This window comes from Eretmochelys imbricata, chromosome 7 (assembly GCF_965152235.1).
Source record: "Eretmochelys imbricata isolate rEreImb1 chromosome 7, rEreImb1.hap1, whole genome shotgun sequence".
NCBI lineage: Eukaryota > Metazoa > Chordata > Testudines > Cheloniidae > Eretmochelys > Eretmochelys imbricata.
In genome coordinates, this window is record NC_135578.1 from 55,976,348 (window position 1) to 56,002,981 (window position 26,634).

The 26,634-nt window shown below is 57.3% G+C and overlaps 1 protein-coding gene across 3 annotated transcripts; it reads right to left on the minus strand.

The window, feature by feature from the left end:
• Positions 1 to 2: 2 nt before the first annotated feature.
• Positions 3 to 26,161, minus strand: NFKB2 (nuclear factor kappa B subunit 2). 3 transcript variants are annotated; one of them, XM_077821721.1, is made up of 23 exons: positions 26,100 to 26,161; positions 12,439 to 12,502; positions 11,943 to 12,021; positions 11,310 to 11,350; positions 10,913 to 11,011; positions 10,379 to 10,530; positions 9,136 to 9,242; positions 8,540 to 8,698; positions 7,767 to 7,871; positions 6,919 to 7,004; positions 6,530 to 6,668; positions 6,233 to 6,352; positions 5,837 to 6,055; positions 5,474 to 5,615; positions 4,709 to 4,823; positions 4,054 to 4,261; positions 3,439 to 3,608; positions 2,864 to 2,966; positions 2,019 to 2,251; positions 1,057 to 1,126; positions 748 to 920; positions 557 to 668; positions 3 to 433 (listed from the first exon to the last, which is right to left on the minus strand). In XM_077821721.1, the coding sequence occupies exons 2-23, from the start codon at positions 12,457 to 12,459 to the stop codon at positions 294 to 296; spliced, it is 2,793 nt and encodes a 930-aa protein (XP_077677847.1). In that variant the 5' UTR covers positions 12,460 to 12,502; positions 26,100 to 26,161; the 3' UTR covers positions 3 to 293. The 3 variants fall into 3 exon arrangements, with proteins under 3 accessions (XP_077677847.1, XP_077677848.1, XP_077677846.1); XM_077821722.1 differs by lacking the exon at positions 26,100 to 26,161 and adding an exon at positions 14,500 to 14,549; XM_077821720.1 differs by lacking the exon at positions 26,100 to 26,161 and adding an exon at positions 14,253 to 14,293.
• Between the last annotated feature and the right edge of the window lie 473 nt (positions 26,162 to 26,634).

Here is a 26,634-nt window from a genome sequence, read left to right on the forward strand (position 1 = left end):
AGTGAAAACATTCTAGGAGTCACACCCTTTATTCACCTAAACCAAGAAACCTGATGAGGGATCTTTAAATAAGAGCAGAGAGGGGGCTGGGTTCTGCACAGCAGGGCCTGCCAGGCTGCGGCCAGCCCTACCAGAGGAGAGTCGAAGAGGCATGGGCAGCCCATTCTGGGGCCAAGAGGCACTTGTATTCAATCCGTGGGCAGTGCGGGGGCTCCGAGCCTGCCGCAGCTCTTTCCCTCCAAAGTGTCAGTCACAGCCGGGCTACCCCGGGACCAGAGGGAGGCACCGGCAGGTCAATGCACCTGCTGCTGCTGGCTGTGAGGGGGCTCACCAAGCAGCTCAGCAGAGGGCAGCGGGTGCAACTTCTGCGGTGGGGCCGGCGGCTGCTCCTCCTCCACTGACTCGCTCCCATAGGCACTGTCCTCCTTGAGCTCTGCAAAGAAAAGAGCCAGCATGGTAACAAGGGCAGTCGGGCCCCTCCTGAGCGGCAGCCCTAGGGAGAGGTCTGAGACACTAGGTGTGCGCTGCTGGCCCCCGGGCCTGCCCCAGCCCTTACCTGTGCTTTGCAGCTTGTCAGCCGTCTCTGCTTTGCGAAGCATCCTCACTCCCTCGCTGAGCCCCATGGAGTCCAGTGCCTCCATCAAGCCCCCCAGGCTGCCGCCAGCGAGCTTGGGAGAGAAGGCAGTGAGAGTGGGCTCGGCAAGGGGGCCAAGGAGAGGAGAGGGGTTCCCCGCAGGGGGGACTCACCTCATAACTGAGCAGGAGGCTCCCGCTGGGGGAGGCTGTGTCCTTGTACGTCTCCACCAGACTGCGCAGGCCCAGTCTCTGGGCCAGCTCAGTCCAGTCCGAGCCGCTGCGGTCCTGGTTCAGTAACTGCTCCAGGCCCTGCAGGGTGTTGCTGTCGAGTGACAGGGTGGTCCCTGGATGGGGAGAAACACGTGAGCCCATCGATGGGCCCAGCCCCGCCCAGACACCGCGCTGCCATCCCAGCATGCTCAACCCCCAGAAGGGAGGGGTGTGACTAGGGGAAACCCAGCAAGGGAGGGGGCTGCTCACCTGGCCTGGGGGCAGCAGGCTGCTCCGACTCCGGGCCCTGCAGCGAGGCATGCAGCAAGATCTGCCGCACCTGGGAGAGATGCATACAAGACTCCTGAGCTGTGTCCCGGAAGCATCCCCACAGCCTGTTCCCCCCCCATTCCCTCACTGGGCTCACAAGCGCAGGCTGAGCTCCCCCAGCAGAGTGGGGCTCCCAGCACTCCCCAGAGAAGATGCAGGGAGTGGGAGCACTAGTGTGGGGGGAGAGCAGGGGCAGGGAGCGAGCCCACACGCTGCTGCTCTGCTGGCCCCCGACAGCACCACAGGCCCAGGAGAAGGTCCTGGGACCCCACCCTGCCAGAGCTGCAGGTTCAAGGGGCTGCAGTGCAGAGGAGCCTGGAGGGCAAACACTCCTCTCCCCACTCCCAGCTCTGCCACCAGCCCCCTACCCGAGGCTTCCATGTGGACCAAGGGCTGAGCAGGGCCCCCAGGTGGCCTGGGCAACAGGAACACCCACTACTGCACAGAATGCAGGTGCAGCCTTCAGGGTGGGAAGCAGCCATTGACAGGGGGGCCAGCATTCCTGCACCGGCCCTTACAGAGCCCAACACCCACCTTGGAACCTGGCACTGGCCTCGCCAGAACTCTGGTCAGACCAGCCCCCAGAGCCATACGCCCCTCAGACCCGTGTCTATCATCTCATAGAGAGCCCCACATCCCAGGAGTGTCTCTGGGACCCCACCTCACACAACACCGCGGTGCCAATGCCTGCCACGGAAGAGCGAAACATTTGTCCTTTAGCTTCTTTTGATGGGATTCAGCAGCTGGAGGGATGGCAGAGCTGCCAGACTTACGTGCCCAGCCAGCACTCTGGGACCCACTGCTCCCTCGCAGGGCAGCTCCCTCCCCAAAGCCAACCCACAAAGGGAGACCCATGCTCTTGGGACTCCAGTTCCCCTGGTTTAACCTCTGATGCTCTGTACCTTGTGGCTCCTGGTTAAGTCAAGCGGTGTGTGTCTCCGCCGCTGCCTTGCGCCCCGAGGGCCAGGCTCCCTGCTTCTGTGCTCAGCAGCGGTGCTGGTATCTGTGCGCTCTGTGTCCGAATCTCCCAGCTCCATGTCTGCCTCCTGCTCCTCAGGCCCACTGTCCGTGTCGCTGCTGGCTTCAGACGAGGACGACCTCACCGGCTCATCGTTCTCACAGAGGACATCCCCTCCTGGAGACGGGGGTGCGGTCAGAGCCCAGACAGCATGGTACCCAGAAGAGGATTTGGCCCCTCCCACCTGCCCAGGCCACGGCTGGCTCAGATCCCAGTGCCCACACCTCCTTCAAGTCGCCCGTCTCCACTGTGGGGCTGGGACTCAGTCCAGGGATGGTCGTTCACACGCCCTCCCCAGTGCCCCCATTAGGCAGCCTAGCTTTTCAGGCCTCGGCTTCCATTTCACATCCCTCTCCTTGGGCCAGGATTTGGGGCAACTGGCCTGGCCCAGCATATGCAGCGGAAGGATCTCACAGCATCACTTCAGATCTCATTCGCCCCAGAGGTCACCCCCAGCCCAGCCAACAGAGCGCCCTCTGCTGGAGTTACCACTTCTGTCTGTACCTCAGCTGGCCTCCATCTGCCACCTCCCACTGGCTGGGCCAGTACCACAAGCAGAGAGCCCACCCATTAGCCCTCCTCTGGAAGCAGTGGGTTGGTGGGAGGGCCAGACACTGCGGCATCAGGGAAGAGCCTGCCTCATTATGCTGCAAAGCACCCAGCACAGCTCCAGCAGGCAGCAGCAAGGGCTGCTGTGATTGCCAGTGCAGGGGAGCAGAGAGGAGCTACCTGCTTTGATGAGCATTTTGGTGAGGGTGGGGGAGCCCAGGCCTGCAGCCAGGTGCAGAGGGGTGTTTCCAGCAAACGTCCGAGCATTGACATCCGCTCCCAGCTAGAGAGAAATGCAAGAGCCAATGAGGAACAGGCAGCAGCACCGCACCGAGAACAGTCGCAGCCCCTGCATGCCGGGCGCAGCGCCATGGGGGAACACTGGTTGGTCTAGCGCAGCCATGTGCTCTCTGGGCAGCAGAGAGCCCGGGGACAGGTACAAGCCCTGCCCCGCACAGAAGGGCCAGGCAATCACGCCGCACAGGCAGGCCTGCTGGCACGCCAGCCTATGTGCTGAAACCACATACAAGCTCCAAGGGCAACCAACCGAGCCAGCACAAGACAGTCGGGGGCACTTCTGAACCCGCTGCCCAATCCCACACCAACACCATGGGCCCCCCTGCAGCCCAACCGAGGAAGCTGCCATTCTCATCCCAAGAGCCCAGCCTCCAGGCAGACCAGAGCTGGGAACCTTGACCCCATCCCCCACACACACTCCCGGACACCCTGGAGCTAGAGGGCTCCCTGCCCTGTACCTTCTTAACCAGGTGGCCAGCCACGTTGAGGTTCTCCATCTCCACGGCCAGGTGCAGGGGCGTCCGGCCACCTTGCCGCTCCACGGCATTCACGTCTGCTCCCATCCTCACCAGCAAGTCCAGGCAGGCCAGGCTCTTCACCCTCACAGCCAGGTGCACGGGGAGCAAGCCTGGAACGGGGAGCAAGCTTTAGCACCAGCAGGGGGCTGTCACCCCCTCAACTTGCCCCACAAGGAGGACGTGTTCCCCCAGCAGGGCAAGCTTCCCCCAGCCCTGCCCTGCCCCAGAGGGAGTTCGGCCTCTGGCCCACGCTGGCAAGGGCCTTTCGCGATGCAGACATGTGGCCATTGCCAAGGGCTCGGAGATTCATGTACCAGGACAAGCAACTTCTGTGAGGTGGGGGTGGGCTGCAGGGACCCTCCCTATCTCATTTCACACAGGCCACTAAGCCTGGATTTGAACCAGTGACCTACAGGATCCAGGCCAGCTTTGGGGCTTCTGGCCCCTTCTTGGAAGTCCAGCCCACCAGGAGGCAGAGCCCTGCTGAGAGCCAGTCTGCCCTTTGCTCAGTATCATCCCATCCCGAGCTCTCCCCTCCCCGGGGTCCCCTCTCACCATGATAATTGGGTGTGCTGAGTAGACAGGGGCCGGAGGAGTCCAGGTGCCCCAGCAACGTCTTCAGCATGGCCTCATCGCCTGTCTGGAGTGCCAGGTGCAGCAGCGAGTTGCCGTAGCGATCCAGCAGGGTGGGGTCTGCCTGGGCCTGCAGCAGTAACCTCACCACCTGGTGCTGCTTGGTGATAACTGCCAGGTGCAAGGGAGTCTGGGAGGAGAACAGCTAGCTCAACAGGGGGCCAAGAGCAGCGGGATACTCTCGAGCCGACAGCCCCACTGCCTTTGCTCTCACAGCAGGAGCCCCCAGCCTGCCCACCACACTGACACGTTCCACACCGACAACGCAGCCTGATCTCCCTCCGGCAAGCGGGGGGTGCTTCAGCCCAACCTGGGATACGCGGTTTACAGACCAAAGAGCCTGCCTCCCCCGGGGGACACACCCAGAGGCAGCCAGCTTGAAAGAACGGGGCTCCCGGCATTGGCAAGCCAGGCCTCTGGCAGTATCTGCCATGGCCTGGGGAGCTTGGGGTCATGCTCTGCGAGCAGAGGGATGGGAAGAGGATGGCTCCAGCTAGAGGGTCACAACAGCCCTTCATCATCCATGGAATGGCAGGAATCCTGGGAGATGCCTCGGGAGCAGATGGGGTCACTGTACCTGCTGCAAATGGTTGGCCACATTGATGATCTGCTGGTTGGGGATGCTGAGGATGACCTGGATCAGCTGCTCGATCACAGTCGTCTGCTCATGGATGATGGCAAGATGCAAAGGCCTGTGGGCAGGGAGGGAATGGCGAGCTCAGAGCAGCATCTCAGCGGCCACTCACTGTGGTGAGCCGGCACTGTGCTGCCCAGCTGGGCTGCATGCCCCCTCCCCAGGCCCCATGCATGCCCCAGCCCCAAACTCCCTTCCCATTGTTCCTCCATGCTGGCCGTCCCAGCAGATCCCTGCTCCCAGTGACCATCAATCAGTGTGAGGCTGCACAGGTCCTGCACCCTATGGAGCCCTAAGCCACCATCTGTGGCCCTACCCAGCTCCAGGGGGGAAATGAATTCCACATGACCTGGTCCCACGCCCTGCATGGAAGGAGCTTTGGCTTCCTGAGCCAAAAAGGGAGCTGGCTCAAGGCTACGGAGCAATGTGGAGGCGCCAGAGAGACACGTCTTCTCCTGGGGAAGAGGGAGCTAGCTGGTTTGGCCTAGACTCCACGTGCCAGAGCAGGGCTCTGTAGAGTCCTGGCCAGAGCTGGATCTGCCCATCCCCAAGGAGGAGGGTCCATTGGGGAGTCTCCAGAGACAGAGTGGAAAGGATCGTGCAAAAGCTGTAAGGGCACAGGCCCAGCACAAGCCCCCACACAATACCAGAGCCCTCCACAGCTGGTGCTGTCCTCAAGCCCCTCACCCCCGTTCCCTGAGGACTCACGTGTCTCCGTTCTCATCCTGGGAGGCAGCCAGGTGCCGCTGCACGGCCAGCAGCATGCGTGGGTCAGCAGTGACTGAATAGTCCAGCAGGGCATGGGCGCTACGCTGAGCCAGAGCCAGCATCCTCATGCTGCAGAGCTGGGCTGGAAAGCAAAGCCGGTAGTCGGCCCCTGGACAGACAGCTCAGGGACCAGCAAGAGCCACCCACCTAACTGGAATTGCCAGTCCTCCATTCTGCCAACAGCCTGTGAACACCTCTTCCCCCCCACCGCCTCCCCCGCAACACACACAGAGTGCCTTAGACCCCTCTTTCAACCTATCCCAAGGATCAGCCCTTCCCTCGCCATCTCCCCACCCACCATACCATGGTGATGCAGCTCCTGCCAGTGGCTGTCCTCTGGAGGGCAGGGCTGCTTCCCAGTCTCCGCAGGCAGGTGCTTGCCATTCCCCTCCTCTTCCTCTTCCATCTTGGTGGCCCTGGTCATCTGCACCCCACCTTGGTAGCCGCCCACAGGGTGGGGGCCAGATGAGTAGATGTTGTTGTAAGTCAGCCCCGAGGAGTATGGATAGTTTAGATTTCCACCTGTAGACCAAGAAGGAAAGACCTGTGACAAAGGCAGGATCTGGGGGAATGCCAGCCCCCCCATACTGCTGCTGTTGGCTCTGAGGCAGCTCAGGAGGGTTGGGGTCTCCCAGGCCAGCCTGGGATGAGTAATTTGCCCTGCCATAACTCCCCACAGCAGGGAACAGCTCAACTCACCTCCACCAGAGCCAAAGCCACTGCTTCCCCCGCCGGCCCCTCCCATGTGTGAGCCCCCACCAAAGTGCTGGGGGAACTGAGGCAGCACCTTCTTCCGCTTCCTCTCCACCTCCTCCTTATCTGCAGGCAAGACACATGGGGGAGGATCAGAGCCAGGAACAAGCCCGACCTGTGCTAGGACAGCACTTCCCTGGCAGCTGCAAGCTCCTCCCCGGGGCTCAGTGCAAGCAGACAGTGGCTCCAAGCCCAGCCAAGTCAACCTGGAGAGCCGCCCCCCCCAAACCAAGCACCACTCACCTTCCACCACTGGGTAGTAGGTGAACTGCTTGGAGTCGCTCACGTCCCCCCCACGCTTCCGCTTCAGCTGCAGGAAGACAGTGACGGGGCGTTCGATCTTGGGCTTGTGGTAGGGCGGCGTGCGGAAGACGATGGCGTACTGCAGGCAACCCAGGAGAGGGAGTTATGCACTAGTGCCACCTCCACAGCCCCACCCTCCCCACGGCAACCTCAGCAGTACAGCCTGGCCACCCCCAGGATCCCACCACCCTGGCAATCATGCATCTCCAGCCCAGCAGGCAGAACGAAGTGCCAGCCGCCGCAAAACCCTCATGCCACTCAGGTGGCACAAGGCCCTTCCCCAACTCTCCACGCAGACAGCAGCCCTGCCCCCATCCTGCCCACTGCACCTGCTTGTGAACATCCGTAGGGGAGAAGTCCCCGAAGGCCTGCCAGCCGTTCTCATCATCCTCGTAGAACCGCACCTCGATGTCATCTGCGGGGGTGGGGGGGAAGGGGGACAGTTACCATGGGGGCTCCGGCAGCGCCCAGCCGGCCTGACTCCTCCCACATAGCTCAAGGACCCTGCTTCCTCCTCCTCTCCCACAGCTGCCTTAGAACCAGAGCAGCTCAGTATTCCCAGCCACTATCCTTATCCTCCTCTGTCTCCCCAGGTGCAAGGCACCACATGGCCCTGACCCCAACCACCACCCCAGAGCAGCCTGGTCTAGGAGGCAAGCTTCGGCAAGGATGAACAAAAATGGCTCCAAGTAACTGCAGGCCTTGGAGACAGCGTGCTCACAGGGGAACGGGGCAGAGGTAGGCCCGTCGTGGGGTTATGTTAAATAACTATATGGTTCAGATGGGCTCTCACCTCACAACCCAATCCATCTCAGGCTGCACCCCCTACTCCCTGGCAGGCCGGGCCAGAAACACATGCATCTTCCCCCACTGCCTCTGCCTCCGCCTCCGGGTTCTCTCAGCTCACCCACCCCGCCACCAACCTGGTCATCGACCCAAGACTCAGCCTGCTGTCCAGCCAGTCTGGCTCCACAAAAGGCTCAGCCAGACGGGAAAGAGGGAGTTCCTCAGAGCATCCTTCCAAAACACGGGGTGCTGAGAGAGCCCGAGACCACACACAATAACTCGCTCCCAACCTCCAGAAGGAGCAGCACATAAGCACGCCCAGGTGGGTTTTGGGTGTGGGGGGGGCAGAATGACAGCAAAGAACCCAACTGGCTGCTGGAAGGCTCCTTACCTTTCTGAACTTTATCGCACAGCAAGTAGACCTCGTCCCCTCCCCGCACCGAGCCAGCCGTCTTATCCATCCGTGAGATCTTCAGGTTGGAAGCCCCAGGTGACTCTGTGGAGAGGAAAGCGTTTAGAGCTCAGCAAACGCACTGCCCAGTCCTAGGGATGCACGGCAGTAATGCAGTGGGGAGGGGTGGGAACGGGGAGAAAGTGTCAGGGAAATCTCCAGAGAGTCAAACATGAGTCATGGCAAAGTTCCTGATCTGTGACTCATCCACCATCCTCCCTTCCCCCCAGCATGCCACACAGGGAGCAGCTCCTTGCTCCCATCAGGGGTGCTGGGGAGAACAAGCACTCACTTGCCACAATTGAGCCCACCCACTGGCAACACAGCCCAAGGGAAACACCCCTTAGCTCAAATTAGTGGGTTCAAGGGAAATGCCCCACCAAGCTGCCAAATGAGGATTCCCAACAAGGACACTCAATGGGCAAGTTCAGGGTCCAGCAAAGACGTGCCCTGAGGAGGTCCCCAGCCTGAGTATAGCTCCCTGCTTATCCTGGTAAGGCTAGGGAGGGGGCACCAGCCACATTTCCTGCTGGCCACTTCCTGCACTGTGAGAGGGGAGCTGGGTTGAGCAGAGCCCACGATCAGTTCTGGGCCATTGGAGTTCCAGGTACACACAAAGCATCTTTCCCTCCAGGAGGCGCTGGGCATGTTAAATCCGCTGCGTCTTGGAGCAGCGGCAGGTGCCATTGGGTCTGGCCAGTGCCAGCACTTACTGCTGTCGTGAATCGGGTCTGAGATGACAGGGTTGAGGGGCAGCGTGAAGTTCCCATTGCTGTCACGGAGGTAGGCAGTGAAACGGAGGCGCACGATGCTCAGGTCCATCACCTTCTTCAGCTCCTTTGCCTCCACCTCAATCTCACGCAGCTCAGACTCTGCATGAGAGAGGGAGCAGAAATCTGGGTTACAGACCGCCTGGCAACAGGAAAGGACTCTGGCTCAGAGCCCCCAGAGCCCTCCCTCCCCCACACCAGTACACAGCCTACACCAATGCATCCCTCCTGCATGCTGTATCAGCCCACCCCCGAGTCTGTGCAGCTCCCCTGCAGACTGTGCAAGGGGTCAGGCCCACTCCAGATCCTCAGAGTCACTAGATCCTCTACAACCCATTTCTTGGTCCCCCGACCTTGATTCCCTGGCCCTTCCCTCCTTGCAACATATGCCAGACCCATGTCCCCTGCAGCCTTCCTCTCCTCTCCCCTCCCCCTGCTGCAATTCCCTGCAGCCTGTCCTGCACCTCTCAGTCCTACTGGGCACCCTTCCTTGCTGCCTGTGCCCAGAGCACCTGGCTCCACCATGGAAGAGCCCTCACCGGTCAGTGCCTGATTTCTATTGCGTATCTTCTGCTGCTTCAGCTTATCCTTCATGATCTCCATCATGTTCTTCTTGGTCACGTGGAGCACCCCAAGGTTGTTGAATCTGAGAGAGAGGAGCCCAAGGGACAATCAGAGAGTAAACACAGGAGAGTGGGGAGGAGCAGCCTGCCCACCAGCTATAGCACGAGGGAGGAGAGGTGGATGCTAGCCACTGAAACAAAGCTAAAGAAGACAAAGGGAGGTAAAGCACTGGGTAGCCAGTGGGTTCAGGGTAAGATGGGAGATTAGGGAGCAAGGAGGTGGCTATTTAAGGGAGCCTCGATGCAGAAGACATCCAAAGCAGTTGGGAAAGGGTCAGTCTGACGCCAGTGTACAGACAGTGGCATTCTAGGGAAAGGCCAGACAGTCAGTAGCTTTACCTGGTGTGGAGATTAGACATGCAGGTCTGCGAGTGAGGTCATACTCCTGGCAAGTATGAGGACACAGCACTGATTTGGGAGGGATGCAGATCGAGTCAGACAAAGGCATCTGAATCTAACCCACACTAGCCTGCCGCAGGTCTAACAGTCCATGTCCAGTCCACTAATGTGCTTTGATCTCGTCCTGATTCAAAGAGGAGCAGATCAAAGCACTCTAAGAAACCGTTAACATGTGTCAACAGGGCGCAGGCTAGGGCAGGTAGACTGTAGACAAGCCATGAACTGGATTTTTAATGAAAGCTACTAGGGCTAGAGACCAAGAAGCTTAATATCCAGGAGAACCACACATATAGCCCCTGCCTCGGCCCAGCTGTGAGGAAAGACAGCTACAGCCAGCTATGAGCTCTACCTGCCTCGGCAATGACACAAGGTTTGCCAGGTAGTTTCATGCGACGGATTAGCGGATAAGCCCTTTCCACGTGGGCTAGGCATTTGTGAAGGTGGATAAGGCACTGCCTAGAAAGCAGAGGGCTGGGGCTCAAGGGCTGCCTAGTGCAAAGCATGAGAAGTGAAGTCCATGGAATATGCTACTGTCGCTGCTAGCCATCAGGACACCTGCAGAGGATGGCAAGCTAAGAGCCAGAGAAGATCCCACGGGGATGGAGTGGTGCTGAGGACAGCTGTTCTATCTGCTCAGCACAACAGCTTAACAGAGACAATCAGAGTAACACTGACACCACTCGGTACCCACTCAGTCGCAGACAGGCTTCTGGCCAGGTGCTCGAGCAAGCCTTCCCTAGCCTTAGGCACCAGTACGTACTGTGCCGTCATGTCCTTAGGTCCCACGGTCACGATGCAATTGCCAGCCTCGTTGCACTGCTTCCCCACCAGGCTGTGAGCATGCACTCGTGGAGGGTCGCTGTGGGTCACCAAGTCCACCTCGATCCGTGCCACGCCTCCGTAGTTGCAGATCTGATGGGAGAAGGGGGATGAGAGAAGGTCAGAGCGTTCCTCCCCGGCAGGCGTGTTGCACAGGCCTGCAACCTCCATCCCCCTCCCCATGGCATTCTATCGCTGGGGTCACCGCCCCGCTTTGTTGCAGCACTGCCTCTGCTGACAGCTCCCCCGGGGTCACACTCCCCCTCAACCTCTTGCAAGCCCCTCGGGGAAGGAACAAGTCCTGTTCTCAGCACCACGAACATACAGGGCTTTCTTAATATCTCCACAGAGACTCACACGCCTCCTCAAAGCCCCAGAGCAGTCACCTCTGCACATGCAGACAAGATGCTGCGGGTAACCCCAGGTACCCACGGCCACGCAGAGCAGCACCATCTCCTACTCGCATGACACTCACCTTGACAGTGGGGTAAGTCTTGCGTCCCTTCTCACTGGATGCTCCGGGCAACCCACCATGTGAGGGGCCTTCACAGCCGTACCGGAACCGGAACCCGCGCTGCAGAACCAGAACACCAGGTCACTGCACAGCAGAGCCGCGCAGCCAAATAGCCCCAACACACTGGGCAATCAGGGGAAAAAACCCACATTTCATGCTACAGACAGTCGAGTTACCAACCTAATACACACATTACTGATCACTGGGGGGGATGGCATGAGAGCACTGGCCAGGGAAACTCACAGCTACTCCTACCCCAGGTTCTTCTAGCAGGAGGCACTGTGGGGAATAAGTGAGGAGATGCTGCCTGTGGGGAGCTCACAGCTACCCAGTGAGAGATGGTCCACAGAGTCCTCACCTGTTTGGGCTGCTCGATGATGATGAGATACGGACCTTCGGCTGGAAAAGAGAAAGGAAAGACACCAAGTGAAGAATGCGTCTGCATGTGGGTGCCAATGGTTTAAAACCCAACGGTGGCTGAGGGGGAGGCAGGGTCAATGCTGGAGGTCAGTTCACCTGTGCCCTGTGGCAGAGCCAGGGAGGGGTCCCACAGCAGCTGTGGGGTAACATTGTTTCTGGAAGCAGCATTAATGGGGGGTAAGAGCCGTGCTGAGGAGGAAAGGAGACAGACCAGGCCTCCCCACTCACAAGAGCCCTAAGATCACATAGGGAGGGATGGGGACCCCCAGGAACTGACTGCAGGCCAACCCCATGCGTGAGACTGCAGCCAGGCACGTACAGCAGGCTCCCCACAGTTGAGTGGGGAATTCCTGCCACTCCAAGCAGAATTCACTCCCTGCCACTCTGACCCAGGATCCTGGTCAGCTTGAGAAACGATGTGACGTGAGCCAGCTCCTCGGGAATTCCCCTCTCCCTGGGCTCCTTGCGCTCTGTGTCTGTGGGTGAGGCGCCTGGAATGAGGCAGCTCCCTCACACTCACACACACACACACCCACCGCCACCCTGAGCGAGCGCTGGGCCAGGACCTTACCCGTCTCCATCAGCGGTTCCTTCTGCTCCATCATGTGGGAGCTGAACTGGAAGTCGTCATAGTCGATCCCATCCAGGCACTTTATGGAGAAGGAGAGGGGGAGAGCGGAGAGTGAGATCCTGCTGGCACCTGGGATGCAGGGAGGAGGGTGCACTCCCACACGGCAGACCAAGAGGGGGGACCCCCTCCCTTGAGCCAGGCACTGAAGTGCCACCCCCAACCCAGATGCAGCCCCTTTGGGGGCCACACCCCAACACCCACCCCAGAGCCAGCCCAAGCGAGCCCCCCCCCCTCCCCCCCCGGCCAAGCCCCAGAGCCAGCCCAAGCGAGACCCTCCCCCAAACCAGAGCCAGCCCAAGCGAGCTCCCCGCCCCCGGCCAAGCCCCAGCCCCCCACCCCAGAGCGGGCCCAGGCGAGACCGTCTCCCGAGCCCCCTCCCCCAACCCAGAGCGGGCCCGAGCGGGACCCCCCGGGCCGAGAGGCGGCCGGGACTCACCGCGTTGTAGGGCTCGTCCATGGCGGAGCCGGGCTGCACTGCGGGACCGGGACCTGGGCCGGGCCTGCGAGAGAGGCGAGCGCTGAGAGGAGCGGAGCGGGGCGGGGCGGGGGGAGCGGAGCGGGGCGGGGGGGGGGGCAGGAAAGTTGGGGCCGCGCCGCCCGGAAAGTCCCTAGAAACCCAGCCCGGGGCTGGAAATGACGGGCCCGCGCGTCACCGGCCCGGCCCGCCCCCGCCCCGCGGGGCCACTCCCCCGGCCCGAGCCCGGTAACTCCCCGTATCCCGGCCCGACTCCCGCTAACTCCCCCCGCCCCGCGGGGCCGCTCCCCGGTACCCGGCTGCCCCAAGCAGACCCTCAGCACCCCCTGGACTCCCCACTGCCCAGTCCCTGGGGCCACTACCCCGGGCACTCCCGGCCCCCCAGCCAGGCCCCTTCGTCCTGTTCCCACTAAGTCCCCCTGCCCCCCGAGCAGACTCCTGGACTCCCCCCGCTGCCTGTCCCTAGCTCTGGCACTTCCCAGCACCCCACAAACTCCTGCCGCTCCCAGCCACCTCCCCCAACCCAGATCCTGCCCGCCTCCTCCCCCCCCCCCGGCACCCTGCCACCTCCCCCAACCCAGATCCTGCCCGCCTCCTCCCCCCCCCCGGCACCCTGCCACCTCCCCCAACCCAGATCCTGCCCGCCTCCTCCCCCCCCCCGGCACCCTGCCACCTCCCCCAACCCAGATCCTGCCCGCCTCCTCCCCCCCCCCGGCACCCTGCCACCTCCCCCAACCCAGATCCTGCCCGCCTCCTCCCCCCCCCCCCCGGCACCCTGCCACCTCCCCCACCCAGATCCTGCCCGCCTCCCCCCCCCCCCCCGGCACCCTGCCACCTCCCCCAACCCAGATCCTGCCCGCCTCCTCCCCCCCCCCCCGGCACCCTGCCACCTCCCCCACCCCAGATCCTGCCCGCCTCCTCCCCCCCCCCCCGGCACCCTGCCACCTCCCCCAACCCAGATCCTGCCCGCCTCCTCCCCCCCCCCCGGCACCCTGCCACCTCCCCCAACCCAGATCCTGCCCGCCTCCTCCCCCCCCCCCCGGCACCCTGCCACCTCCCCCAACCCAGATCCTGCCCGCCTCCTCCCCCCCCCCCCCGGCACCCTGCCACCTCCCCCACCCCAGATCCTGCCCGCCTCCTCCCCCCCCCCCCGGCACCCTGCCACCTCCCCCAACCCAGATCCTGCCCGCCTCCTCCCCCCCCCCCGGCACCCTGCCACCTCCCCCAACCCAGATCCTGCCTGCCTCCTCCCCCCCCCCCCGGCACCCTGCCACCTCCCCCAACCCAGATCCTCCCCCTCCCCCCCCTGGCACCCTGCCACCTCCCCCAACCCAGATCCTGCCTCCCGCCCCCCGGCACTCTGCCAACTCTCCACTGCCTGCCCTGAGAGGCAACTCTCCAGTACCTCCCGAACTCCCCACAGCCACCCCACTAACTTCCCCCACTCCTCAGCCAGAAAGGCTCCCTCCACACCCCCTATACACACATGCACCCAGACTCCCCCCAGCCTTTCTACACACACCACCCAACTCCTCCTCCATCATACACACTAACCCCTGCACACACTGCCCTAAAACTTCCCCCCCACACACAAAAATGCACCATTCCCTGACTCCCTCCCACTCCCTGCCCTATTCACAACATGCTGCAACTCATCCCTCCAGTTACCCTCACCCCACATACACACCGAACGCCACCCCACTGTTTACACTAATCACACACTGACTCCCCTCCACACACAGTCTGAGCCCCTGCATGTGCACACCCCCCCCTACCTTAGTCGTGTACTAGTCCGGAACATCGACTCCTCTGCACACATCCCAAAGTCTGTGAACACCTACACACACACACAGTCTGAGCCCCTCCACACACACACACACACCCCTTAGTCAGGTGCCAGTCCAAAGGAGTAGCCAGCTTGCCACAATGCTGCCAGGCTGGCTGTGTGACCCCAGGGGGCGGTGCTGGGGAGAGCTATGCAAACCATTTCCTATCCTTCTGAAACACAGAGGGAGTTTTCACCTCGAGCGGCAAGAGATTCACAATCAGTCAGTCAGTCACTCCAAGGGCTCTGCAGAGACACAGAGATGGGGTTGGCCCTGACCTAGGCTGGAAACTCCAGCAACCTGCCTGCTTTCCCCACTGCCAACTCTCGCTTCTGCTCTGAGTAGCTATCCCAGCACCAGGCTCTGCCGGAGAGCCCAGCAAAGATTCCATGGCCCTTTCTATCGCGTCATGGGTTTGCCCCTGCCCCCTCCACCTAAGTCCCCTCTTCTCTCCTGCTGGTGTGCAGCATGCTACGTTCCAGCTGGAGGGCCCCTCCACCCCAGAGGTGGCTGCATTTCAGAGGTGGCGAGATTGTCAAGTGTTTTGGGATCCTTGGCGATGAAAGGCAACAGGGATAACACCTTCTTATGCCCAGCTCCACAGGTCCGTTCCCCATGAATTGCCCCTCCAAAGACACAGAAGCCTTCACAAGGTAACACAACACAAGACTGCTAAGAACACATCTCAGACCAGCCCTATGTACATGCAACTGACCTTGAGCTCAGGGGGCAGGGTGCAGCTCAAATCCTCCCCCTCCTCCCTGAGACCTGCTGTCAATAGCTTCATATGGATAGAACACCCTCTGTGCTCAGAGCTAACTGGCACTGCTCCCCCCTCCCCAAAAAGCGGCCTTGCTCCAAAGCCACCTGCCCGTGGCCCCATCCTTTGCACCACTGCCACTGTCCCCCCTCACCCCACTCTAAGCACTGAGACAGTGCACCACAGCCAGTCCTCTTCCAAGCCAGGTCCTGGTTGTCCTCCCCACCCCTTCAGACACGACCCCCTTAACAGCTCCTGCTTCCGGACAGTCGGAGTCGAGACACTCAGAACTGGTCACATCTAAACCAGCCATGGAGGAGGGGGTGTTAATGGCAAGTCAGGGCTGCTGAAGAGTGCAGGGCTGGAAACAGAGGGTCTCGGTCTAAGTCTAGAATAGGTACAGCCGGGGCAGCAGCGGGGCAAACTTCCCCCACACCCTGTGCCAGTGACTCTCCCCTCCGTATGCAGGGTGAGGAAAGAGTTGGTCTCCATGGCGAGCTTGGCCCTTGGCTTCTGCTGCCACTGCCAGCGACGGAGCTCAAGTCCTGCCCACGGGACAGACACCATCAGAGATGTGAATGGCCAGGAAGTGGTACTGCAGATGTGGGCCAGGATCAAAGTGGAGCCCCCAGCACCATCTAGTCCTTTTCCAGATTGGTTTCTCCCCACCATTCAGTGATAGGGGCATGTTTCTGATTCTTCAGCGCTCTCATACCATGAATTTCTGAATCACTGGCTGCTGGCAGGTCCCACTCTGGGGATTTTGGGTGCGTGGGGGAAAGTGAGGGGAAGGAAGGGGATTGCACAGTCAGTGACTCATTTTCTTCAGAAGTCAAAGGGAGGATGAACTTTTCAAGGAGATTTTCCCTCTGCTCAAGGTCTAACCACAGGCTGCCCTGAATGCATGGCCAAAGTGGGGCCCTGTAGCTGCACTTTCACTCCCGAGTCTACGAGCCTTGTCAAACTCTTCCACAGCCCAACCAGCCAGCCTTGTCGCATGGAAGCACTACAAAGAGATGCTGTTCATGGGGAGGGGACCTCTGTAGAAACCTCTGGGGATGCAGTTAGGAGTCTGAGAAGGATCAGGGCTATTTGGCTGCAGGAAGATTCCAGCATCACAAAGCAAGCCTGGGACTCAGCGGCTGCTCAACAGAAGATTACGGGTGCCACAGAGCACGGGGTAGCATATTATGGCCACCCCCTCACCTTGCTCTGAAATTGGGGGAGACAATCTCCAGCAAGTCAGATCTAGGCCAGCCCATCACAACAGGCTTGGCTGCCTGATCCATAGGCTGATAGGCTGTCTGCACTGTATGGAAATTAAAGGACCGCTGCAATTTTTCATAAAGGATAGTGGGTGGGTTGCACCAATGTCCTTGGGGAAAATGGATTTCCCCCATCCGTTGTTTTATTCTACGGAGATTCTCCTGAGTGCCTTCCAGCAGTGCACTGAGTGACGTACTAACATCTGTCACGCAGTTGTGTGCCATGGAATATTCTTTTGGAATATTTTATCATCTACACACATGTATTGCTCCATATTAGAGAAGGCAGGTCAAAGAAATGCACCTGGCTCTTGGAGCAGAAGGCGGTGGTGGTGGGGGGGGTCTGGGATGGTCCTTAGATCCCGGGGGAGTTCATTCCACAGTCTTGGGCCAGCCTTGGAAAAAGTCTGGCTCCTGCCCAGACAAGCTTTACCCTTATCATAGAGAGTTCCACTTTGCCAGAGGAGCCAGGTTGTCAACCACGATCTTCATCTGGCATTTTATGCTCTTTTAGATACCCTGGGCCCAGGCCATGGTGCTCCTTGAAGATAAGGCCAGAGACCTTAATTTGCTATTCTACAGAAAGCAAGGGTAGGGCTGCGCTACACGCTAGAAATGGTTGGATTTCAGTGATGCAGCCTGTGTAAGCACTTTGGGTTCCTTCAGGATGAAAGAGACTACAAAACCAGAAGACGATACGCAGCCTGGAGCAGCATCCTTTTCCATCTGGTGCCTGATGTGCCATCTCCTGTCCTTGATCCCCTGGTCTCTGCTTCCCAGACATACACTATCTAGTTACTTCCCTTTGTAAGCAATTTTCCTCCCCATCCACCTGCAAAGTGACAATTTACCTCTGGTAAGATACACATTTTGAGGCTGGGGTGAGCTCCTAGGCATGGAGAATACAGAGAGCCAGGAGTCCAGCTACTGAGTTCTGGGTGTGATACAGGTGCCGAGAGCTACAACATCAAACTTGCCAGAAGAATTTCATTTCCCTGGCCTATTTTGCACGGATAGAGCAAGCGCCTGGAGCCCCTTGGGAGAGCTGGCAGGGCAACTGAGAGCCTGACAGCCACATAGCGCCCTCTGCAGGATAGCACAGCAACTGCTGCTCTGACTGTCCAAAACCAAACACACAGCTCCAATTAAGGGCCTGCCAGTGCCAAGTAAAGCTGATTAACTGTTTCACACTTGCAGCTCCTATGAATATGACCCTGTATTCCAGGTAATATTTTTGCAGCCGCTTCTCAACATGCTGACTCATACAGTTTATCATCCTCCAGGAGGGAGCGGAATGCATCCCATGCACGAGATGTATACCGTAAGAGCGCCCAGAGGCTACAGGGATGGATGTTTCAGAGACGCAGACACAGGGGATGATGCACAGTCCCAGATCCATTGCTGAAGTACCTGACGTATGCGTAGAACTAGCTATTCCTCTCCTATCTGTGCATCTTACCCCTCCTATGGGGCCTCCTCACCATTTATCTTTACTGGATATCTTAACAGTGATCTCAGCTCATGTCTTATTTATCAGCATCCTGCTGTATTTTCAACCTATCCTACACAGATTCACCTGGCCAACCCTCTACTCTGTCCTCCAAAGAGTTCATGCAATAACTAACAGCAAGTACAGGAGCAGCAAAGACCCAACAGGATCCCACTTGGACACCAAGAACGACTGCGTTCAATGTTTTTCATGGTAAAGGGAAAGCTACTTATTTTATAGTAACTGGAGTTCTCTCGGATGTGTGCTCCCCATGGGTATTCACTGCAGTACTCACTGAGGACGAGGGTGCGAAGACCGCTGTGCCAAACATCCCAGGAATGAAGTTTCCTAACTTAGAATCATAGAATTGTAGGACTAGAAGGGACCTGGAGAGGTCATCTAGTCTAGTCCCCTGCATAGGGGAACTTCCCGGGTGGCATGAGGTTTCCGGTAGAATACCGGCAGATGGACGGACTGATTCAGGTGGAATTCAGAGAGAACCTTTGTGATGAACTTGGGATATACCCTTAGGGACACTTTATCCATATGGAATACCATACAGGGTCCATCATAGAATTGCAGGACTGGAAGGGACCACAAGAGGTCTTCTAGTCCAGTCCCCTGCATGCAAGGCAGGACTAAGTATTATAGACCATCCCTGACAGGTGTTTGTCTAACCTGCTCTTAAAAATCTCCAATGACGGAGATTCCACAACTTCCCTAGGCCAATGGTTCTCAAAATTTTTTTTGGTGGACCACTTGAAAATTGCTGAGGCTCTCAGCGGACCACTTAATGATCTTTCCAAATGTTGTTTGTACCGTTAGCTAACTATTGTAAAGCGCTTTGGATAAAAGTGCTATATAAAAAAAACTTAATAATAATGAGCTTTTTTTGTTCAACAAATAAAAGCACACAACTCATATTTTCATATCAGTAGTCTTACCTTTCTAATGCGATGGATGTGTCCTCTCTCCCCCACCACAGCAGCCCCCGAGCTGGGGCTGGGAAGGAGTGGGGGGGGGTCTCTCCCTCTCTCCCCTGCCGTGGCAGCCCCCGAGCTGGGACTGGGAAGGATGGCCATCTCTCCCCAGCAGCCGCAGCCCTGAAGCTGGGGAAAGTTGCCTCTTTCTCTGGCCACCACAGCCCTGCACGTCCTAAATTCCCCCCATCCCCTCTTCTCACCCCACTGCCCCCTCCAACCTACTCCCTATTCCCACCAAGGCCACCACCTCACCTTACGTCTTCTCCAGGGTCCAGACACCTAATTAGTGGAGCCACGCCTACACTAATTAGGTGGATGGCACTTCATTCTCTTGTGTGCAGCCACCCAGGTGTGCACCTCAGAGGGAACTATCCGCGGACCACCTGAATGGAGCTCGTGGACTACTGGTGGTCCACGGACCACAGTTTGAGAACCTCTGTCCTAGGCAATTTATTCCAGTGCTTAACTACCCTGACAGGAAGTTTTTCCCAATGTCCAACCTAAACCCTCCTTGCTGCAATTTAAGCCCATTGCTTCTTGTCCTCTCCTCAGAGGTTCAAGAGAACAATTTTTCTCCCTCCTCCTTGTAACAACTTTTTATGTACTTGAAAACTATTATCATGTCCCCCCTCAGTCTTCTCTTCTCCACACTAAACCCACCTAATTTTTTCAAACTTCCCTCACAGGTCATGTTTTCTAGACCTTTCATCATTTTTGTTGCTCTTTTCTGGACTTTCTCCAATTTGTCCACATCTTTCCTGAAATGTGACGCCCAGAACTGGACCCAATACTCCAGCTGAGGCCTAATCAGTGTGGAGTGGAGTGGAAGAATTACTTCTCGTGTCTTGCTTACAACACTCCCACTAATACATCCCAGAATGAGGTTTGCTTTTTTTGCAACAGTGTTACACTGTTGATTCATATTTAGCTTGTGATCCACTATAACCCCCAGATCCCTTTCTGCAGTACTCCTTCCTAGGCAGTCATTTCCCATTTCCCGCTCTACGGAAAATTGTGCAACTGATTGTTCCTTCCTAAGTGGAGTACTTTGCATTTGTCCTTATTGAATTTCATCCTATTTACTTCAGACCATTTCTTCAGATTATTTTGAATTTTAATCCTATCCTCCAAAGCGCTTGCAACCCATCCCAGCTTGGTATAGTCCTCAAACTTTATAAGTGTATTCTCTATGCCATTATCTAAATCACTGATTAACATATTGAACAGAACCGAACCCTGAACTGATCCCTGCAGGACCCACTCGTTATGCCCTTCCAGCTTGACTGTGAATCACTGATAACTACTCTCTGGGACCGGTTTTCCAATCAGTTATGCACCCACCTTATAGTAGCTCCATCTAGGTTGTATTTCCCTACTTTGTTTATGAGAAGGTCTATGCGAGATAACATCAAAAGTCTTACTAAAGTCAAGATATACCACATCTACTGCTGCACCCCATCCACAAGGCTTATTACCCTGTCAAAGAAAATTATCAGGTTGGTTTGACACAATTTGTTCTTGATAAATCCATGCTAACTTGGATCTGTTACTTATCACCTTAGTATCATCTAGGTGTTTGCAAATTGATTGCTTGATTATTTGCTCCATTATCTTTCCGGGTACAGAAGTTAAGCTGGTCTGTAATTCCCCAGGTTGTCCTTATTCCCCTTTTTATGGATTGGCACTATATTCGGCCTTTTCCAGTCTTTTGGAATCTCACCCATCTTCCATGTCCTTTCAAAGGCAATCGCTAATGCTTCAGATATCTCCTCAGTCAGCTCCTTGAATATTCTAGGATGCATTTCATCCGGCCCTGGTAACTTGAAGACATCTAACTTACCTAAGTAATTTTTAACTTGTTCTTTCCCTACAAACAAGTTCATATGAACTGCAAGCTCCCCTGCTCTCCTAGTGATTGCCATTGGGAAGGCTACTTTCAGGGATAGATAGAGAAGGGACCAGGAGGCCAATGGCTCAAATGGCAGATTCATAAGAGCCAGCAGCACTAGGTTAACGTCCCAGTTAGGAGCTAATGCCAATACTGAAGGGAAGGTTCTGACAAGACCTCTCAGAAATCTCATGGTTGTAGGATGGGAGAATATCGAGCAGTTGTCTATGGGAGCGTGGAAAGCATTGATTGCTGCCAGGTGCACATGCTATGAGCGAATGGGTAAACCCAAAGATTTCAAGGAGAGGAGATAACTTAAGAAGGTAGAAATGTAAGTGTTCCGTGGAGCTTTGTGCAGTGCTGGTACCAGCTTGATAATCTCTTCCATGAGAAAACACTATGCCATGAAGTGGACAGCTTTCTGCCATTACTGAGGCTGGATTGGACTTCCTCCAAGCACTCTCTATGCTCGTCATCCATCCAAACACTAGGCTGGGATGAGGCACAAATGCTAGAGAAGCTGCAGACAGTTGTTGGAGTTCCATCTTGAGCCATGAGCGGCAGAAAGAACTGGAGAGGTAGGCGGTCCACAGCATCCCTTATGCCCTCGGTTCAGCGCATAAGAAGGTGCGGGGCACAAACACAGCTAGTGATCACGCTTCCAGTCGTGGATGCATGGAGCGCATGTGCAACCCTATCGTGAATACCCATAGGGACCACCACTCAAAGAAGAATATTGTTTTACTATGAAAGTGTGGCAAGGAGAGATCCCCTGACCTGACAAAAAGGAGATGAAAGCCCTCAACTGCAGAGCAGTCAAACCCTCCCCTCACCATAGGAGCACGTAAGGGGACTTGATTACAGCCAACATTCACTGTGCCTAAAGCATTCCCTAAATTCTCCATCCATTCACAGACGGAAGTTACATTTGTTCTGACAAATCCATGCTGCCTACTTTTTAATCCTCCAATTATTTTACTTATAAATCACCAGCTTTGTTCATTGACTTATTAAAACAGTTTGTTCCATTATCTGTTCTCCCTACTACCATCATCCTCCCTGAATTTCTCTGACCACTGGCTCTAGGATTGCCTTTCCCCCATCCCCGGAACTTCACCCACCCTCCACGTGTTCACAAGTCACCAGTGGAGTCAGTACTACTTGAGCCCGTCCCTGCGGCCCTCCAGGGCGACTCCATCCGGGCCTGCCGACTGGCATGCATTCATAGGGACCGGGGACAGTACCTTTGCTATGAGTGCTTAGCCAGCAGACAGCTCTCTCCAGATTCAAGGCATGTTACAAACAGAGAATCAACTTGCAACCCTCCTGTGGAATCGGGCAGTACTAAACCCTTTCAGTGAGCAGGGAAGTCAAGGCCTTGAGTTGCCTGAGGCCACAGAGGAGCAGGTGTTAAAGCCAGGCTGAGAATGCAGGCTCCTAGCACCACGCTCAGTCTACACCCCTCTCTCATATCAGCCTGCTTCTTCCTTGGTTTCTCCCCTGTCCTTCTCGCTCTCAGGGCTTGTCTACACTACCGCGCGGCGTCGATCTAAGATACGCAACTTCAGCTATGTGAATAGCGTAGCTGAAGTCCACGTACTTAGATCTACTTACCGCGGTGTCTTCACTGCGGTAAGTTGACAGCTGATGCTCTCCCGTTGACTCCGCTTGCGCTTCTCGTTCTGGTGGAGTACTGGAGTCCACGGGAGACCACTCAGCAGTCGATTTATCGCGTCTATACTAGACACGATAAATCGAACCCCACTGGATCGATCGCTGCCCGCCAATCCAGCAGCTAGTATAGACAAGCAGTCAGTGCATTAAGCTCTAACACAGGGGTGGGCAAACTATGGCCTGGGGGCCACATCTGGCTCTTCAGACATTTTAATCTGGCCCTCGAGCTCCCACCAGGGAGCAGGGTCGTGGGCCAATGGGAGCTGCAGACAGGGCAGCGTGCAGAGCCACCTGGCCGTGCCTCCACATAGGAGCTGGAGGAGGGACAGGCTGCTGCTTCTGGGAGCTGTTTGAGGTAATAGCTGCCCAGATCCTGCAGCCCTGACCCCCTCCCATGCCCCAACTCCCTGCCCCAGCCCTAATCCCCCTCCTGCCCTCCAAACCCCTGGGTCCCAGCCCTGAGCATTCCACCCCAACCCTCATCCCCAGCCCCACCCCAGAGCCTGCACCCCCCCAGCCAGAGCCCTCACCCCCTCCTGCATCCCAACCCACAGTTTCGTGAGCATTCACGGCCCGCCATACAATTTCCATACCCAGATGTGTCCCTCAGGCCAAAAAGTTTGCCCACCCCTGCTCTAGTAGCTTGTCCAGTGAAGGCTGCAGCATGTTGCTATTAGGAATTTCCTCCTTTGCCCTGTTGTCTAGGGAGTCTGTCAAACCTCTGGCACAGGCCTCACTTGTAACCATTAGTGAACCCCAACCCACTGCTCCTGGGCAGAATCACAGCCCCCTTCTCTGCCCAGCCTCCCAGTGCAGTAACGCCCCAGCTTTTTCACAACCCCCCAGGAACAGATGCATGGTCATTTACCCCTCCTCAGTGTAGTCATAGACCACTCTCTCCCCCGATGGATGCAGTATACTAACCAAGGCCATTGCACAAGGTCCATCTCCCCGAAACACCACCAGGGGTGGGGATCCACAAGGGGTTATTCCCTCATGGGCAGTGGCTGTTCTTCAGTGGAGCTTGCACAGCTCTTCGGGCATAAAGGGCCCTAGAGAAGGGAGAGCATTGAGCTGGTTCCCTCAGCTCTTCCTACTTCAGCTCTGCCTCTCGGCTAATCCCTATGGCACGTGGGTGATGCATTCACTCCAAGCCCACCCACCCACATGTATGATCACCAGGCTTTGCCACCCTCAGCCATGCCATCCATGGAATTTATCACAGCTCTCCCTGCCCCATCCAGGGCAACTCCTTCATTTCCCTAGATCCAGCATCCGGCCAAGTTACCACATGTCCCGGATTCTCCAGGACTGTTCCATGTTCAGGTCGGCCACAGGATATCCCAATCCCAAATTTCAGCCACTCTTCATGAGGGGATTGCTGGGCTGCTATTCAGGAATCTGGGGATGTTTCTCCCTACCAGCTACCAAGGGCACTGCTGGTCCCTCCCCAACAAGTGTGGTTCCAGAAGCGTCACTTGAAGAGAAGGGTAGACATTCTACCCCTTTCCAGCAAGGAGAGAAACTTCTCGCCTCAAAAATCCAGGGCAAGTCACGGGCTCAGATTCTTCCCCCTTGCAAACCACAAGCTCAGAGACCTGAGAAGCAGTCTGGCACCCCAGGCTATACTTTCAACTGTTACAACACGGGATCAGACACAAAACATAGGACCATAATTAAAGCCATGTACCAATCCACCAGACGCAGGACTAGAGACAGACACCAGGTGCCTTGAAACCAGGAGAGAGATGGGAATGGAACCCCTCAAACCTTCTCAAGCGAATCCACCTGTGGCCTCCGCAAGCTCTTCTCAATCCCAAATGCAAGCCTGCCACTGAAAGACTCAAAGATAAACTGCCTTCTAGACACCCTGCCTTGTCACCCTGGCTCACCCAGGAGGGCCTGACAAGGGATCCAAGACATGCCCCAGACCTAGGATGACAAAGGACCTTCAAGTCCATTGAGATGAAAATGTTAGGAACTTCCAGAGCAAGGCCAAAAGCCTCCACTACCAAACGAAGTTCTACTTCACCAGCTCAAACCCAGACCAGATGACGAACACCTCCCAGTGAGGCAGGACAAAGCACAGTGAGCCTTCCTGCCCATAGGAGATCAATAGACCCCTACAATCAGCCCTAGAAAGACTTTGTAATTCACCCCATTCCACTCCTGGACCTAACCTTGATAGCAACTGACTGGATAGGACTAATGCTCACCTCTACATGTGAAATTCTGCAATTCCTCTGCACACAGGAATGCTTCCAGTGAGGGCAGAACTAGGGTTAGCTTGTCAGCACACACAAAAGGGGTCCTCCACTTCTGGTGCAATTGCAACCAAAGCAGCACATGCACCCAACCCCCTCCCCCCCCCACACACACGCACACACAGCACAAAAGGGTGCTGGCAAAACCCTGGGGAGCACAAGCCTGCCTTTGCTGCCTTCCCTGCAGAGCCAGCACAGCTACAGGAGGGAGAACTGTGCACTCTTCCTTGTGCATCATTAGCAGAGCTGAGTGCTAAACTCCAGTTAGTTAGACTTGTGCTTGTCCATCGAGACCAACAGGGATCCACAGCTTTACCCACATATCCTTTTCATACAGGAGCTGAAAAGATCCCAGCGTGGTTCTCAGAGCCCGGGCTGAGTCTGCAGGGCCAGCAGATAGAAAACCATTCTTTCTACTTGTGAATTGACCTCATTTGGCCTGGAATCGCTAACAGAATCAATGCAGGACCCCACAATGGCATCTCACCAGACACTGTGCAGAGCAATGTCAACACTATCAACCTCCAGCACAATGGAGCTGGCAACCCCACTCACGGTCAGACCTGACACAGAACCCTAGACAAAATCAAGTCAGACCTAAGATTCCCAAGGAAACAAAACTCTACACTGTACTGCTGGGCCCGCAATCTAGTCTGTCCCAGGCACTAACCAGAGGTTAACACTAGCCAATACTTTAGCACACTAGAAAATAGAAGACACAGGCAGACCTTCAGCAAATACAGACTCAGTGAACAGAGGAAGAGGCACAAAGACCAGTGCAAAATGGGAGAGCGAGGAAAGAGATGAAGACAGAGAAATGCTTCTTACTCTGACACAGAGCATGTGGAGAGAGGGGACTCTGGGAGGAAGCAAATTTAGCTAGAACACGGAACACACACAAGCATGACACAGTGAAAGGCAAGGCCGCCAATTAACTGGCCAGGAACGAGATAACAACAAAAGGGATTTGTTACACGCTTGGACAATAACTGGAAATGAAGGAAAGAATCCAAAAGTAATCTGTGCCCCTCCCCAACGTGCCAAACTAGTCAACTGACCCCCCAAATACCCTCACCCCTATCCCCGATGCCAAGCCAGCATCCTGATCCACTCCCACACCCCACCCTGACCCCCAACAACTCCTCCACATACAACCCCTGCCCCAGATGCTAGGCCAGCACCCTGATCCACCCCACCCTGACCCCTAGTACCCCCACCCTCCATATGCAGGCACCAGTCCAGCACCAGGATCCACCCCCACCCTGACCCCTAGACACAGGCACCTGCTCCCGGTGCCAAACCAACACCCTGATCCACGCCCTCCCCCGCCATGCAGGTGCCAAACCAGCACCCTGATCTTCTCCCACACTCCACCCTGACCCCCCAACAACCTCTCCCCACACACCTGCCCCAGGCACCAGTCCAGCACCCTAACCCCCTGCCCGGAGCCAGATCCAAGGCCCGCAAACTCACCCTGCGGCTCCTCGCTCCCGCTGGCCCAGGAAAGTCCCGTCTCTGACCCCGCCTCCCGGGGATTCCGGAGCCCGGCCTCCTGCGCCACGGGACCAGCCGGGGCGGAGCCTCCCCGGTCCCGGTCCCACTCGCGTTCCGGGGTGCGCGGGCCCCACCAGCCCAGGGACCCGGCGCAGCCCCCTTGGGAGGCCGGTCGGAGCAGAGCTGCAGCCGAGCTGGGGGGCCGAGCAGGGGGGCCGAGCAGGGAAGCAGGGAGCCCGAGGGCAGGCGCTCCCCTCCCCTTGCTGCAGGGCTGCCAGGAGCTGCTTTCACGGGGCGGTGCCACTCTGGGCTTGGACTCCTGCAGTCTGAGCAAATTGCCCCGGCCTGAACTTTGCCCCTTTCCGGCAAAGAAGGGAAATTCTCCTCTCCCTGTACGGCTCAGGTGGGCCACCGACCCCCAGCGGGCTGGGGTGGATGCACCAGCCAGGTGTCCTCGGGGGAGGGGGGAGCAAACCTGGCGATGCCCCACCAACCCCGGCAGGACCTGAGTTCC

What these genes read in the sequence shown, in the direction of transcription:
- NFKB2 (XM_077821720.1), bottom strand. Translation starts at nt 14,278, where the DNA reads ATGTTCCGGACTAGTACACGACTAAG. An exon ending in CGGACTAGTACACGACTAAG is followed by an intron (nt 12,503 to 14,252) that starts GTAGGGGGGGGT and finishes CCTCTCTCGCAG; the next exon opens with GCCCGGCCCAGGTCCCGGTC. An exon ending in GTGCGATAAAGTTCAGAAAG is followed by an intron (nt 7,005 to 7,766) that starts GTAAGGAGCCTT and finishes CCACCCCCGCAG; the next exon opens with ATGACATCGAGGTGCGGTTC.